This window comes from Phaseolus vulgaris, chromosome 6 (genome assembly GCF_000499845.2).
Source record: "Phaseolus vulgaris cultivar G19833 chromosome 6, P. vulgaris v2.0, whole genome shotgun sequence".
NCBI lineage: Eukaryota > Viridiplantae > Streptophyta > Magnoliopsida > Fabales > Fabaceae > Phaseolus > Phaseolus vulgaris.
Genome location: NC_023754.2, coordinates 10,568,384 through 10,583,761, shown reverse-complemented (window position 1 = coordinate 10,583,761; position 15,378 = coordinate 10,568,384). Strand labels below are relative to the sequence as shown.

The 15,378-nt window shown below is 33.0% G+C and overlaps 1 protein-coding gene across 1 annotated transcript; it reads left to right on the top strand.

The window, feature by feature from the left end:
* The first annotated feature begins 905 nt into the window (after window positions 1-905).
* Window positions 906-12,905, top strand: LOC137831080 (WD repeat-containing protein 26 homolog). Its single transcript, XM_068638603.1, has 5 exons — window positions 906-1,366; window positions 1,742-2,649; window positions 8,443-8,544; window positions 11,816-12,445; window positions 12,537-12,905. The coding sequence occupies exons 2-5, from the start codon at window positions 1,855-1,857 to the stop codon at window positions 12,768-12,770; spliced, it is 1,761 nt and encodes a 586-aa protein (XP_068494704.1). The 5' UTR covers window positions 906-1,366; window positions 1,742-1,854; the 3' UTR covers window positions 12,771-12,905.
* The last annotated feature ends 2,473 nt before the right edge of the window (window positions 12,906-15,378 follow it).

Sequence of the window (15,378 nt, the reverse complement as noted above, 5' to 3'; positions counted from 1 at the left end):
AAACAAATCATACTACACCATGATTAGAAGTTTTAAGAAGGAAAAAAATAGAAATCACAAACAAAATATGGTATTCATTCCAATGATGCATTAACAAGACTCACACCTAGTATTTTCTGTAATGTTCGTCATTCATAAGTGGGGCATTGAATCATTGAATCTCCACATTCATAAATTGACACGAAAGCTTACCTTGATGCCAATGGTGATTGATGGGATTGTAGCCATTTCAACTTCTCATCTTAAATCACTCTGGCCCATTTTGTCTTTGAAGAGAAACTTACTTAAAAGGAAAGTTTTAGCTTCAATTAATATATTTTCTTGTTTAATTAACTTTGTTTCCTAACACATATTTAAAAGTAAATAAATACTCATAACTAACATTGATTAGGTTATAAGAATTTACCAAACAATGCAATTTTATAATTTACACTTTAGCATAGACATTAAAAATTATAAAAAAATAAAACAAAAAATAACTATTAAAACTAAAAGTAAAAACATAGGACTTGCACTCACAAATTTACCCATAAGAACTGTTATTTTTTAAAAAAAAATTAAATTAGTTTATATACAATTTAAAGTCTTTTATTTAGAGAGAAGCTACACTATAAGTTAACTCTTTTAGAATCAGTGAAGAAACTATTTCATTGTTCCTTTTTTTTTCCTAGAAATATTTAGAATTCTTTTTGTTTAAACATATTCAGTAATTTAAAAACAAACATAAACTAAATTATTTGTAAATAAAAAACCTACACTTGATTAGGTTCACACTAAATTAACTCACATATATTATCATATATGAACATTATTTAATACTTAGCAAATAGTCAATTGAGCTTCAAGTATAACATTTATGTTACTATTCAATTTGTATTTGATGGTTGAAATTTAATAATTTATGCATACAAAAGAGAATGGAATTTGCATTGGTAGAAGGAAAAGAAAGAAATGCAATAGTTGATCTAAGTAGGATGGAAGCTAGGTATATACGAAACCAAAAGCCCAAATAATTGAAAAAAAGCAAAGTAGAGAGAATAGCAAAGGGTAATACGGAGAGAGGAAGAGCAGAAGAAGGTTATAGATCAGAGGATTTAAAGAAAGAAAAAGAGAAAATAGAAAAGAAAAAAAAGAGAAATTCAGTGGAATAATCCATGAAACATTTCTCTATATAAACACATATCCACATACCATAATCTCCTTCTTCTTCTGCTGCGGTAACTGCATAGAGAAAAAGAGAGAAATAAAAAGGGAAACGGTGCGTAGCGCAGAAAGCGGAAACACGCGGAAGGAGGAATCAGCGGTGCTCCACCGGCGATCGCTCATCGGCGCCGGAGAACTTCAGATCGCTGCTCTTGCTTCTCCGGTAAGTCGGTGGATCATCACCGACGCGTTCTTACTTTTTTTACAGTTCATGGATCTGCGATTTTTGTCGCCGATTGTTGCGTCTTGTTATCGTTCGTTTCATTTTCCGATTGTATTGAGAAAGTAGGTTTCGGTTTCCGTAATTTACGAGTTCGTTAGTTTTTTCGGCGTGTGCTGGCGTAGTTCTTGTGCTTAGGGATTGGAATCTGGTGGAAGTGTTGCGTTTAGGGGACTACTGCTTTTGGTGTCATGTTTGTTGTGAGTTGTGTTTGGACGTGAATTTAATCTAAGGAATTTGCTTTTTGCCGGTTCGATTTGTGGTTCTTGTGACGAGTTTTGTGGTGTCTGGTGATTATTGTGTTTTTTTTTTGTGCAGAGGGAATTGTGCCATGCGATTCTTCCAGAGGCATTTTTTGTTATAGTCTTGCAGTGCTTGTTTTTTGGCTCACTGGTGGAAAATTGTTATATATGGGCTGAGGTGTGCTTTTCATGGGAGGTGTGGAGGATGAAGAACCAGCTTTGAAACGAATGAAAGTGTCCTCAAAAGGATTAGTTGGTCTCTCAAACGGTTCGTCATCATCAGTGGAGCCTGTTGGAGGCCCTTCAAGCGACTTGATGGCGCGGCCCCTGTCATCTGAAGGGGACGGCGAAGTTGTTGGTTCTAGAGGGGTTATAAAAAGAGAGGAATTTGTTAGGATAATCACAAAGGCATTGTACTCGCTTGGTTACAAGAAGAGTGGGGCACGCCTGGAGGAGGAGTCTGGCATACCTTTGCACTCATCTATTGTTAATTTGTGTATGCAGCAAATACTTGACGGCCATTGGGATGAGAGCATAGTCACATTGAGTAAAATTGGTCTAGTAGAAGAAAATGTTCTCCGGGCAGCTTCATTTTTGATATTGGAGCAGAAGTTTTTTGAACTTCTTGATGGGGAAAAGGTCATGGATGCATTGAAGACATTGAGGACTGAAATTACACCTCTTTGCTCTGATAGTAGTAGAATTCGTCAACTTTCTTCCTACATGCTTTCTCCATGTGGCCAAGTTGGTTCTTCAAGGCGAGGTATTGTACAGGTGAGAACTCGGTCAAAACTGCTGGAGGAATTGCAAAATTTACTTCCCCCAACAATACTCATACCTGAAAAGAGATTGGAACATCTAGTTGAACAAGCTCTTATCTTGCAACGAGAGGCTTGCATGTTTCACAACTCATTGGATAGAGAGATGTCATTGTACTCAGATCATCATTGTGGAAAAACTCAGATACCTTCTAGGACATTACAGGTTAGAAAGCGATATTTATATATGTTGCGAGGTTTGTATGGGAACCTTTATATTTAACTTTATACTTTCAACCTCACAGTAATTGTTTGCAAAATCTTTATGGGTTACTTGATAGTCATTGGTGGCAACATCATTCTCTCTTGGTTATTTACTTATTCTTGTTCTTTACTTTATTTATGTTTTTTTTTTCTTTCAAAGGGGATTATATGATTAAGCCACTATATTGACTTGAAAAACAAGTAAAATACAAGAAGAGATGGTTGAATTGTGTTTTAACGTTTTTTTGTGTAGATATCGTTTGATGGAACACATTCAGACGATAGTTTTAAGCTTGAAAAATGATATGAATATTGTTTCACAATGTAGTAATTATTGGCTAACCCATCAAGCACTTTTTAACACTTAGCCACTTGTGGTTAAAAAATGAATATTATTTAACACGCGGTCACTTTTGGTTAAGACAAAAATTGTCTAAGGTGTGATCAAAAGTTCACAAGTTGCTCACTAGAGAGGTGTAGTTTATTTTAATGTTTATATGATTTAAGCTCTTTCTTCTAGTTTGCTAGATGAACACAACGATGTTCTTACAAAACTATCAAGACACAAAAAAAATTGGTTACATTTTAGCACTTGCAAACTATGGCTCAAGATTCTTGTTCTTCTCTTCAAAGGATAGCCTAATACAAGGATGAAGAAAAGAGCCATTGCAAATTCTTTTCTGGTCATTGAACAACTTCAAATTCATTTCAACTTATTTCTTGTGTCTGAGCAGTTTGGACACAGAAAAAGCATGAAATGTGATCCATGCATGCATGAAATGTTGTTCTCTTCACTAAGCAGCATCCTGCTAGCTAGACGTACTTATCTTTCTTTGGATAGTGTCTTTACTTCAAATTGTGTAAAACACAAAGTTGTACAAAGCAAATAGACTTTTTCAATGTCAACAAAGCATGTGTCAGGGAGTTGTTGAAATAAAACTTTACCTCATGTTCCAAGAGATCATTGATGTGACAAATGATATTTTAGATCTTTTCAGTCAAACGTATTCTGCAACATAAAATAAGCATACAAATATTCATGAAGTATTATGCTAACTCAAGACTATGGGCATATCGTCTGAGCAAACATATTGTTTATTAGACGTAATACAAGACTGCATAGCGTTGTAACATTTGACTAATGAAACACTTTTGACTTAGCAATCAAAACATATTAGTAAATACAAGAAAAGTCAAATAGAAGTTTTCTAAGTAAGAATTATCTATGATGTTCTAACGGTTTACTATTATTGTTTCTACATTTTAATTTCGAAAATTAAAATTCCAAAAATAGCTCTAATGTCTTTGTTAAGAGGGATGTTGACTAACGTTCTTGTTGGATATCCCATATTGAGTAGAGATAGGACCAAATTATAGTATGTGAGTGCAAATCTCACCATACGAATCAGTTTCGTAGAGTGTAATAAGCCCACCTTCTAAGATGATATTAGAGGTGTTGCTAAATGGTGGTACAAGTAATGATTACCATCAACTCAGATAAGGACGATGGAATGCTTGGAATTTACCAATGTGGAAGGGACTCATTCAAGAGAGAAATTGTTGGAGTCTCACATCTGGTAGAAATGCTTAAGAAAAGCAATATATAAGGAGAAAAACTTCACAAATTTAATGCCTTAAGATTTTGGGTTGAAGGTGGTTTCTTGGTCTCTATAAAATGAAAAGGGGTACAAGATTAATCCCTTGTGTATATTGAGCATATAGGGTTATGTATTTATAAATAAGAAAAATGTGAAAGATATGTTAAGCCCGTTGTTACATCTAACACCCCTCAAGTTGATGCTTATAAATCGTATGTATCAAGTTTGTCACAAATATAATTAATTATAGGCCTTTGTAAAGATTTAGTGAAAATATGTTAATTTATCCTTTTGAATTAACAAACTTGGTCATGATATCTCCCGATACAACTGAGTTTGTTAATACAAATGATCAATTATTTTCAACCAATGAAAAACCTTATTATCAGCAATAGTGGCCATATTCTAGGTAATATTGTCAACATAATCCTGACTCTTAAGCAATAGTTTAATGCCTGATGCCCAAGTATTATAATTAGTTCCATTCAATTTGGTAAAAGATAGATATACATTAACAAAATTGGTTTAGATAGACGGATAGGACATAATGGTAGCAAAAGAGGTCGTAGATGACGAGGAGAGAGAAAAATCCTAAAAACCAAACGAACTCTGGTCACAAATCTAGAAAGAGAATGACAAGGTGAGCTTGACGTTGGTGGTTGTCGTAGGAGATAGGGTCTGACGCACTGCCATGTGCGTGAAAAGCAACAACGTTGTCAAAACTTGAAGAGACGCGCATGGGTGCGTTGGAGGTCTGATTGCCACGATCTTTTCAGTGTGGTGGTCACTTGGCCTACACAATTTGAATAGTGGTGTCGCTAGACCAAACGAAAACCGCGGCGGTGAGGGAAGATTAGCATCAGTGAATAGTGTGTTCACCAATAAGGCAATGCTTTAACGTGGCTCTAGATACCATGTACAATAAAATAAAGAGATATTGGATTAATTATTTTTGTATATTGATGTACATAGGATTATGTATTTATAAACAAGAAAAATGCAAAAGATATGGGCTAAGCCCATTACTTCTAACAGTCTCTAACATAGATTTTTTAATGACTCATTGGTGTTGAATCTTCCCAATGTGTCCCCTCGAAGAATCTCATAGCTGGTATCAAAGTCTATCATAGCATAGTTTGTTGGATTTATTGTGTCATAATCAGATCATTCATGAAAATTTAGTCTCACACTTGAGATGTTTGGCCCTCGGCACGAGGGAGTATTGGAGATCTCACATAGATTAGAGATATGACTAAATTATAGGATACAAAATAGTGCTAATCTCACTTTACTAGTTGGTTTTGTAGAGTTGGGTTAGCCTTAAAATTTACTTTCTAAGATTTATCTCTACAATTGTATATGAAATGAAGAGCTTATAGATTGATGCGTACCTTTGGATCTAACCATTGTTTGTCTCTAAATTTTGTAGAATGTTTGGTTAAAGTGTTGGTACAATAGTAAAATGAATAATTGAGAATTGGGGTCGGTGTAATTTTAATTAAGTATTGGGGGAGAATGATGTAGATGTAAGTTTAGAAGATATGATCATAGCTCTAATATGTGTACCATCATAAAATACTTACAATGGGATCAACACTAGGTGATATTCTTGTAGGATATGGAAGGCTACAGTAATGTAATACCATTAAGATAGAGGATTTTCCGATTTTCCTGGAAAGGGACCTACATGGTCATGTGGTGAATGCATAAAAAGGATATGAAGAATGATGTGGATATAAGTTTAGAAGATATGATCATAGCTCCAATGTTTGTAATGTCATATAACACTTAAAAAGGGTATCAACACTTATGCACCACTTTGAGGATTGCACCACTGGTCAACTTTGAGGCCTTTCAAAGGTGACTTGAATTCAAAACCTTTTGCGAGCTTTATTTTTTCAAGGTTAAATTTTTTATATGGTGATGAGGCTTTTGTCGCATAGGCACCTCAAACAAGATTTTACAAGTAATGTAGTTTTATCAATTAACTTAGATTGTATTCACAAGGAGCATGGGCATTCAATATCATTTTCAATTTTAGACTTAAGTTTGGGATTTTTATAAGGTTTTTGTTATTCTAGTGTCTAGAATTAATACGACCAAGGCCGTAGTGATTTTGGTTATTGGATACAAAGTATCATTATAACCAAGGCCACGTATTTGAGTGTATCCTTAATCAACTAATTGAGCTTTGAGACGATCAACATCACCATTGGGACCAACTTTAATGGCATAAACCCATTGACATCCAATCATCTTCTTCCCTGGTGGAAGAGAAATTAACTCTCATGTGTTATTATGACCAAGAGCTTGCATCTCTAGAATCATGGCTTGTCTCAATCTAAGATTAGCGGCGTTTCATGCACATTATTAAGAATGATAACAGAACACGTAGAGGATATAAAAAATATTAAGAAGGAGACAACTTATGATAGCTAAGAATATTATAAATAGGATGTGTATTACGGAAAAAATGAGCACCTTTTTTAAGGGCAATGTGCCAAGCAGAATCATCACTATTAGTTATTGAGTGACGATTGGGAAGAACTTGATAAATAGGATTCACTATGGAGCATTGGACTAGTTATTTGGTCTTGCGTTGGTAGGTAATAAGAGGAAGTGATGATAGCTCAAGAGGATTTTTGGATAGGATTGGGATTGTTAGGAGCATGGGGAACGAACTCAACTAATGGTATAGGGAGGACTTGCTGGATGGCATAAACATCTTGGATAGACGAAGAGAAGAAAAGAGTTTGTTCAAAAAAGGTGACATTAGCAGACATGTAGTACTTCTTGGTTTTAGGAGAGTAACAACGATACCCTTTTTGAAGCCGAGAATGGCCCAAGAAGACACATATTTTATCCAACCCTATAGACAAATCATAAATAAAACATACATAACTAAACACGCAAGAGGAAATATGAAAGAGAAGATCAGTTAGAAAACGAATTGGATAAGGAACCTTATTGCTAAGAGAAGAAGACGACATTCTTTTAATAAGAAATCAAGTAGTTATGATAGCATTGCCTGATGATGGACCAGTATATTGGCACCAAGCAATAAGGTACAAGTAGTCTAAACCAACTGTTTATTTTTCCTCTATGCAATACCATTTTTTTAGGAGTGTAGGGACAAGTAGATTGATGTAAAAGGCCATGTTGACTTAAAATTTCAGAGAAATTAGAGAAGTACTCTTTGGCATTGTCACTTCTTAAAATTTTAATCAATTGACCAAATTGATTTTTGATTTTATTCAAGATGGATGTAAAGATAAACAAGAATTTAGATAAACAACTACTTCCATGTTGTCAGTACCCTCCAAATGTAGCGCTTTCAACTAGCTATAATATCAAGTTATAAGTATCCAAACACTTGGGAAACCCACCTTTAAAGGCTATCTGTCGAAGGGGATAACCAAATACTCAAATACCCTATTGAGCATCCCATACTATTTGATGTAGGATTTATGCACCCATAATAGCCAAGTCCCTATTAGTTGCTTTATGGGCTCACCTAACCTAAGTACTAAGCAACCACTGCAAATTCTTTTTTGTTTAAGATACAATATAAACTTAAATGGTTCAGATGTAATTTGGAAATAATGCTTTGTAATTTGGGATGTAGTTTTTTTATTTTAAGGTATCTTATGTTCTTTATTGAGATTGATATAACGTTGGGTGTTTGTCTATTATAATCAAGTTAAATAGAAAACTTAGTATTTATCTTAGGACTTTTGGTTTTCTCATTACAAGGTATCATTATTGTTGTTTGATTCTTGTGTAGTTACCAGATGTTAGCAGTTTTACATGGTGATAATGTATGTTTTGATGATTCTATACCAAGATTTTTTAATGGTAATCTGAAACTGTATTGGATAAGCTTTATCAGTTAACGAAGTCATCGTATAATCCTATGTTAGCTCATATTTTAAGGTTGCATTTAGTGTTTTTACTATCCCTCGTTTCTGGAGTATGTGGTCTGTTTTTTTTCTTTCTCTTGTCTCGTTCTGATCTAATATTTTTATTTATTGCAATGTCTTTTGATTGAATAGTCGAGCACAAACTTTTGTTTATACAATGATCATCCTGCATTTACTTTTATGGCAAACAAGACATATATGTTCTGATGTTATTTTCTTTTCCTGCAAATATTGCAGGTATTAGAAGCACATGATGATGAAGTTTGGTATGTGCAATTTTCACATAATGGGAAATATTTAGCTTCAGCATCGAATGATCGATCTGCAATCATTTGGGAGGTAATATCTGACGGCTAATCATTTGCTTCTGTTCTATAATTATCATCTGGCCCTCAATCAATGCTTAGATCAGTTGTTATATTATATACTCTGGTCACACAATTAGAATATGATGTGGTAAATATTATATATAGAATATGATGATATGCTATGTATCTTATGACTTGGAAGGATATCTGCATCCTTCAGCATGATCCCAAGTTCAACAATGTCCAATTCCATCTAACTTGTTTCTCTACTTTTCCAATAGTGAAAGAGAATAGTCCTAACACTATGATGTGTTTAAAGACAGTAAACCATCTCAAAGATGTAACTTTTGGTTGTTAGATTGAGTGTAGTCTATAGGTGTAGTCAAAGCAAGAGGAGCGCAAAGAAGGTAGACCAAATTGATTTCCATCCAAAAGGAAACAACGACAAGCAGAAGAACATAAATTTATTATGTATGAATGGTGATCATTATGTCCTAGTTCTTTGGATAGGGTCGAAGGACTTGAGAAGAATAAAAATAGAGCTTGTTGTAGTCTCTTTTAGGTTCTCATATTTATATCAAAACTGTAGATTAAAAATTGGCTTAATACGTTCACTGCAAAGGTGATGTCAGGAAAAAGTCTCAGTGAGGTACTTACCAACTAACCTTCTGTATGCATGAAGATCAGAATAAGGTTCTCTTTGGTCAGCTAATAGTTTGACACTTGGATCCATTGGTATATCTACAAGCTTAGCTTTATCATCCCTGTTTCTTTTAGAATATCGAGAACATATTTTCTTTGAGATATAATCAAACCATTCTTAGATTGTGCCATTTCTATACCAAGAAAATACCTCTATAGTGTCCAAGATCTTTTGTCTATAACTTTTTGAGTGAGATTTGTTTTAGTTGTACAATACCCTCCTTATTGGGTAGACGATGGAGGTTTCTCGTTCAACTTTTGACACCTATCAATTGTGTGTCCAATGCAGTGACAATGTTCGGATTTTGGATGATTTTTAGAATAATATATGCGAGAGTATCCATAATTATTATTGTGACAGAGGTAGTGTTTTAACCTGGCGACAAAATATGTATGTGTCTCCTGTTTGTTTTCTAAGAAATACAAAGGAGCACAGATGATGTGGTGGTCATAGCAGGATTTACTAGTGACCCCAAAATCTGATGACGGGTATTAACATACTCTTGTGATAAGCCATACAGGCCCAAGGTCATAAAAAACGTATTGCAGTTCTCAAGTTTGTTCTTCACATCTGTAGATGGTGGAAAGAGCTCATTAAAATATGTAAGGTAGCATGAAGCCGCCTAAGATAAACAAATAGGTAGCATTAAAATGTTGTGGAGCAATAAATGTTAAGAGATCTTGGCACACGCTTGTGTGTCATTGGTAAAAAGGGGTCGACCTCACTCCAAACTAATGCACATGTTTCTTGGGGATGAATCTTGAGTGAGGTGTGAATAGTGGATTTAATAGCACTACAAAATCGAGTCATTGTTCCCCAATGTTATGTAGGAACGAATTCAGCAATAGTAGTGAGATGGGATGTGTAGCCTAACCATAACACATTTTGGAAGCCTTAGTGGAATAATTAAGACTCATCCATCTTCTCAATAATAACAATATGGCTAGAAAAGATGGGAGAATTTGTTATGGAGGTTGACGTGGTGATGGAAGACATTTCTAGAAAGCCAAGAGAGAAAAAAAAATTAAGAAGAGCGCACTGAAACAGTGAAAGTGAACCTACTAGAAAGGTTTGCAAGGAAAAAAAACCTCCAGAGAGTTTTAAAAAAGGCTCTTGATATCATGTTAAACTTTAAGGAAGAGAGAAACATTGAGCAGAAACCGTGTGTTTCTGATTTGTTATGAAGGTTGACGTAGTGATAAAAGACATTTTTTTTAGAAAGCCAAAAGAAAAAAAAAATAAGAAGAGCGCACTGAAACAGTGAAAGTGAACCTACAAGAAGGTTCATAAGAAAAAAAAAATCCTCCAGAGACAGTTTTAAAGAAGGCTCTAGATATCATGTTAAACTTTAAGGAAGAGAGAAACATTGAGCTGAAAGTGTGTTTCTGAAACAGGACAATCATTTTATTTTTATTGAGAAAAAGGAATCAATACAACAAATAGAGAATATTTGATATTATTTAATAATAAAGATATGATACGAGAATAAATATGTTCCTAATAATAAATATATAATCTAAATATTCTTAATTTAGAATCAACTCCTTATTTCTATAATTATAACAATATCCATGATTATCTAGGATCAGTTCTGTATAATTACAATTATAACACACATTACACAAATCATGACCAAATGTATTAAAATCTATTCTAGCAAGGGATGGACTGTCTATTAAAAGAAAAGGCAAAATATTAAATGGATACAAATCTCGTCTTGAAAGTCAGTTAAGACAGTTTTGTAAGGTTAAGTTAGGCATAAATCCACTTACTATAACAAGCTAAATGAGAAGTCCTATAACCTTCTCTAGTGACCACTCCTATTTATGCTTCTAAGAGAATCTATCTGTATGCTTGCTTTTTTATGCACTATAATATGAATCAAACAAACTTAAAGAAGAACTAAAGTCCAAACAAGCTTCTAAATTTCCCTGTGACGAAACATGAGGCTTAAGACCAAAAGAATACATAAACAAGAATACAGAGTTTATTTCAAGCAAAAAGATTCTCTTCCTTCTTTATAAACATGTTAGTCTTGATTCGCTTGTCCTCCAGTTGCTTAGTCATGATTCTAGGCATTCTTCTAGAATCTTCTTGAGCTCTTTCTTCCTTCACTTTTGCTTTAGCTTTAGCTCTAGCAGTTACTCTTGCTTGAATGTCTTCCTAGGCATGCTCTTCATCAATTTCACACACTATAACGCCACTACCCTGAAACCTAATTTCACATACAGGCATCAAAAACCTAATTTTACCTCTGAAACAACGTAGGTTAGGGTTTTTTTTGGGTAACATTGTTAGTTATCCCTCATTTTCTAATGCATTTATGCTTCATAAACGTAACAGGATTCAAAACATCTGAGTTTGTGTTCTGCTTATTTTTATCTAACTTTTATGCTCTTTTTTCTATTAGTTTTGCCATCATCTTCCATTTTTTGACTTCATTATCATGCTCTTATTGCTCCAAGATTTTTAGTAATTGTGTGAGTAATTTGACTTATTTTGTGCGAAATTATTTATCTGTTGTATTAAAATATTTCAAATAGTAGTTATCCTGCTATAGAGTTTTCATATTTTTTCTTTTTTCCTTTTCTTTGAATAGGTTGACATGAATGGTGGACTGTCTATGAAGCATAAATTGTCTGGTCACCTGAAATCTGTTTCTTCTGTTTCATGGAGTCCTAATGACCAAGAGCTCCTCACATGTGGTGTGGAGGAGGCTGTTAGGCGGTGGGATGTCTCTACAGGTAAGTGCCTGCAAGTTTATGAAAAAAATGGTCCTGGTCTCATCTCCTGTGCATGGTTTCCAAGTGGGAAATATATACTTTCTGGCCTCAGTGACAAGAGCATTTGCATGTGGGATTTAGATGGGAAAGAAGTAGAGTCTTGGAAAGGACAGAGAACCCTTAAGATTTCTGACTTGGAAATAACGGGTGATGGGGAACACTTTTTGAGTATTTGCAAAGACAATGCAATACTGTTCTTCAACAGAGAAACGAAAGAAGAGATATTTATTGAAGAAGAGCAGACGATAACTTCCTTCTCTTTGTCAAAGGATAGCAGATTCTTGTTGGCTAATCTTTTGGACCAAGAAATACACCTTTGGAATATAGAAGGTGATCCTAAACTTATTGGCAAGTACAGAAGTCATAAACGCACCCGGTTGATTGTCAGATCTTGCTTTGGTGGTCTTAAGCAATCTTTTATTGCTAGTGGTAGTGAGGATTCTCAGGTAATAATTTAAAATGGGCATGATTTTCCTTTTCCTTTTCCATATGTATTGGAAATTGAGTTAAATAATAATGGTTAATGTGTGGTTGTAGGTTTACATATGGCACAGAAACTCAGGGGATCTAGTAGAGGCATTGCCTGGTCATTCTGGAGCTGTTAACTGTGTGAGCTGGAACCCAGCAAACCCTCACATGTTAGCCTCGGCGAGTGATGACCGGACTATTAGGATATGGGGCCTAAAGCGCCTCAATGTAAAGTACCCCCCTAATCTACTACGCACCAATGGCGTCGTCCATTACTGCAATGGTGGAGGCGAACTTAGGTGAACCAACCAAGCCAAACTACTTCAATTCCATCTCTTTTTAACATTGCAATTCTGTAAATACCTTCTCTATCACAGACATTCATACCAAACATGCACCATCTCACTCACTTCTTAAAATAAATTCTTGTTTCATTTATCTTATCTTCTTCCTTTCATTATCTGTTTCTCCAATGCCCTTTATCTCTGCCAGATTGCATTTGCATGGTCTTCAGATTATATTCTTCATATATCCACTGTTTCTTGTGGAGTTTGATCTTACTACAATTTTTTTTAAGTTCTTGGGTTTTTGTCTGTTTAAGTAATTCGGGGATTTAAGATGATTATATGAAATAGGACAAATCTAATCAAAACCTGCAATTGTACTGAGATCGAAAGTGTTTTGTGGGAATTTCTAAGGCTATTTGTCTAAAGAATTTTCAAAATGACAGAATATAAATTGCTCAAAAGGACAGGAAAAAACAATTTCTTTAAACAAATTTGATCAAGTTTTTGAAATCTTTAGTTTAATGTGTACGGGGATCTATATATTCAATTATTTGTTTAAATATGATATAATATAGTGCTACATAATTGTCAATTTAAATGTTTTTAAATTAAGTACACAAACGACTCGTTTGATGACCAGATAAGTGAGGTAGGAAACCTAATTTAATTTTAATATGGTGTCTGTTAGAGCATTATGGTATGAATGGTTAGTTCAATGGATTATTTTCATTTTTACTAATAGTTTTTATCTAAGAAGGGAAATTGGGTTAAAAATGAAGAGTATGTGATAAGATTTATTGTCATTTATTTCATCAATATTTAATATAGTACCATAGCCCTTTTCATTCTGGTGTCCAAATACTACTTACAAAGTCCTTTTATAGAGCATAAGGAAAGCTTAATTAGAAAAAAAAAAGACTCCAGAACAGATCCCCCAACTCCATTCCTTTGATTTTCTTTAAATCCATGCCTCCAAGAACAGTTGCAAAAACAAATGTCTTCTCAATGCTTAACTCTACAAAGGCAACTCTTGGAAACCCCATCAATAAATAATTTCAAGCAAAGAAGAAGGTTTATCAAAGGTCTCTGAAAAAAATTATTGTACAAAGGAATAACATACTTTTCAAGTCATTCATCTTTTATGATCTTTTGTACAGAGTTACATACTAGTAGTAGATGGAACAAAACAATATATTTCCCTCCAAATGGAGATAGTGCATAACATTTTATATACATGGATCAAATAAAGTATATAACATTTCTTTTATTTACTAATAAAAGACACCACATATGAGAAATAGAAAAAAAAGTTGTCAAACTAAAAGAGAATAAAAACAAAAGTGACTCCAACTAAAAGATCAAACACTACTTTTTTTTCTTACACTAACTTATAGTAATAATTATTTTCTGAGAAAAGAACCTCATAGTCTTTATCATATGGACACATAAATTCCAGGCTTGCACACTATTCAGTCCACTTAACATTAACCATTTCTTCAGAATTTCCTTCTTAATCACCGAACACATGGATTAAACATAAAACATTAAATTATTCTAAAAAACAGTCAAATTATATATCCAAAAAATAATAACAAGTAATGACTTTAGAATTACATATTATTGAGCTTAACTTCCACTCACTTTCAATATAAATTTTTTTAGTGTCAACAATGAAAAAATAATCTTAAAGATGATTTTTAAAACACTCACCATTCATAGTAATATGTAATAGATTACTCGTAGTCATCATAAACACATAATTACTTTTTATTTCCATCTTATTTACAACCTATTTTTTATACCACTTTTTGTACTTTTTTTATCATATTGCATTCATCACTTTTTTTTCCTTATATTTTATTTTTTTTCAATTTTTTCTTTCCTAAACTCCATTCTTCCTATGATGATGATGGTGTATGATGGAGTGAATGAACAATTTTTCTTTAATAATAAAATAATAATGTAGATTAAAGTTTATTGAACAATTAAAGATGAATTTTTGATTTATTGTTTAATAATCTCACATGTGTTGTCATGATATCATATATTATTGGTTATATTATTGGTTGTGTATAGATTTAGTGAAAAAATATTTGTTTAATTTCGATAATTTATTAAATATTAAAATTACTAACAAAATATGAACTTTAAATTTTATTTAATTATTTTTTCTGTTGAATTTGTATAGTTTTAAATAAATTTTAACTATTATCAAATATAAATATTTTTACCCACAATTGATAAAATATTAGAAATCATAAAAAAAATTTGAAAACTTAAATTCTATTTAATTATTTTCTATCTTGAGTTTGTAATTTTAAATAAATTTAAACTATTACAAAGTGTTTTTAGAAGAATGTTATCGGCTTTTTTTAAATTTCATTCTTATTTAAAATTTAATAACAGTGATTTTATTATAAGTAACAATGAAACATAAAAAATTGTAAGTTTATCTTCAACGTAAGAAAATTTTAGAAGTTTCTTCATACTACATGATTTTAATAATAACTACTGAAACAAACTAAACTTTTGAACAAAATGTAATTGTGATTTATATATGGATATACAGTGGAATTTAAAGAGGAAAGAAAATATTTTAAATAAATAGTGTACATTTATTCCTA

Excerpts from the sequence above, each read along its gene's own strand:
- LOC137831080 (XM_068638603.1), top strand. The coding sequence starts at position 1,855 with ATGGGAGGTGTGGAGGATGAAGAACCAGCTTTGAAACGAATGAAAGTG. Across the intron at positions 8,545-11,815 it reads GATCTGCAATCATTTGGGAG|GTTGACATGAATGGTGGACT; the intron begins GTAATATCTGAC and ends TTCTTTGAATAG. Across the intron at positions 12,446-12,536 it reads GTGGTAGTGAGGATTCTCAG|GTTTACATATGGCACAGAAA; the intron begins GTAATAATTTAA and ends GTGTGGTTGTAG.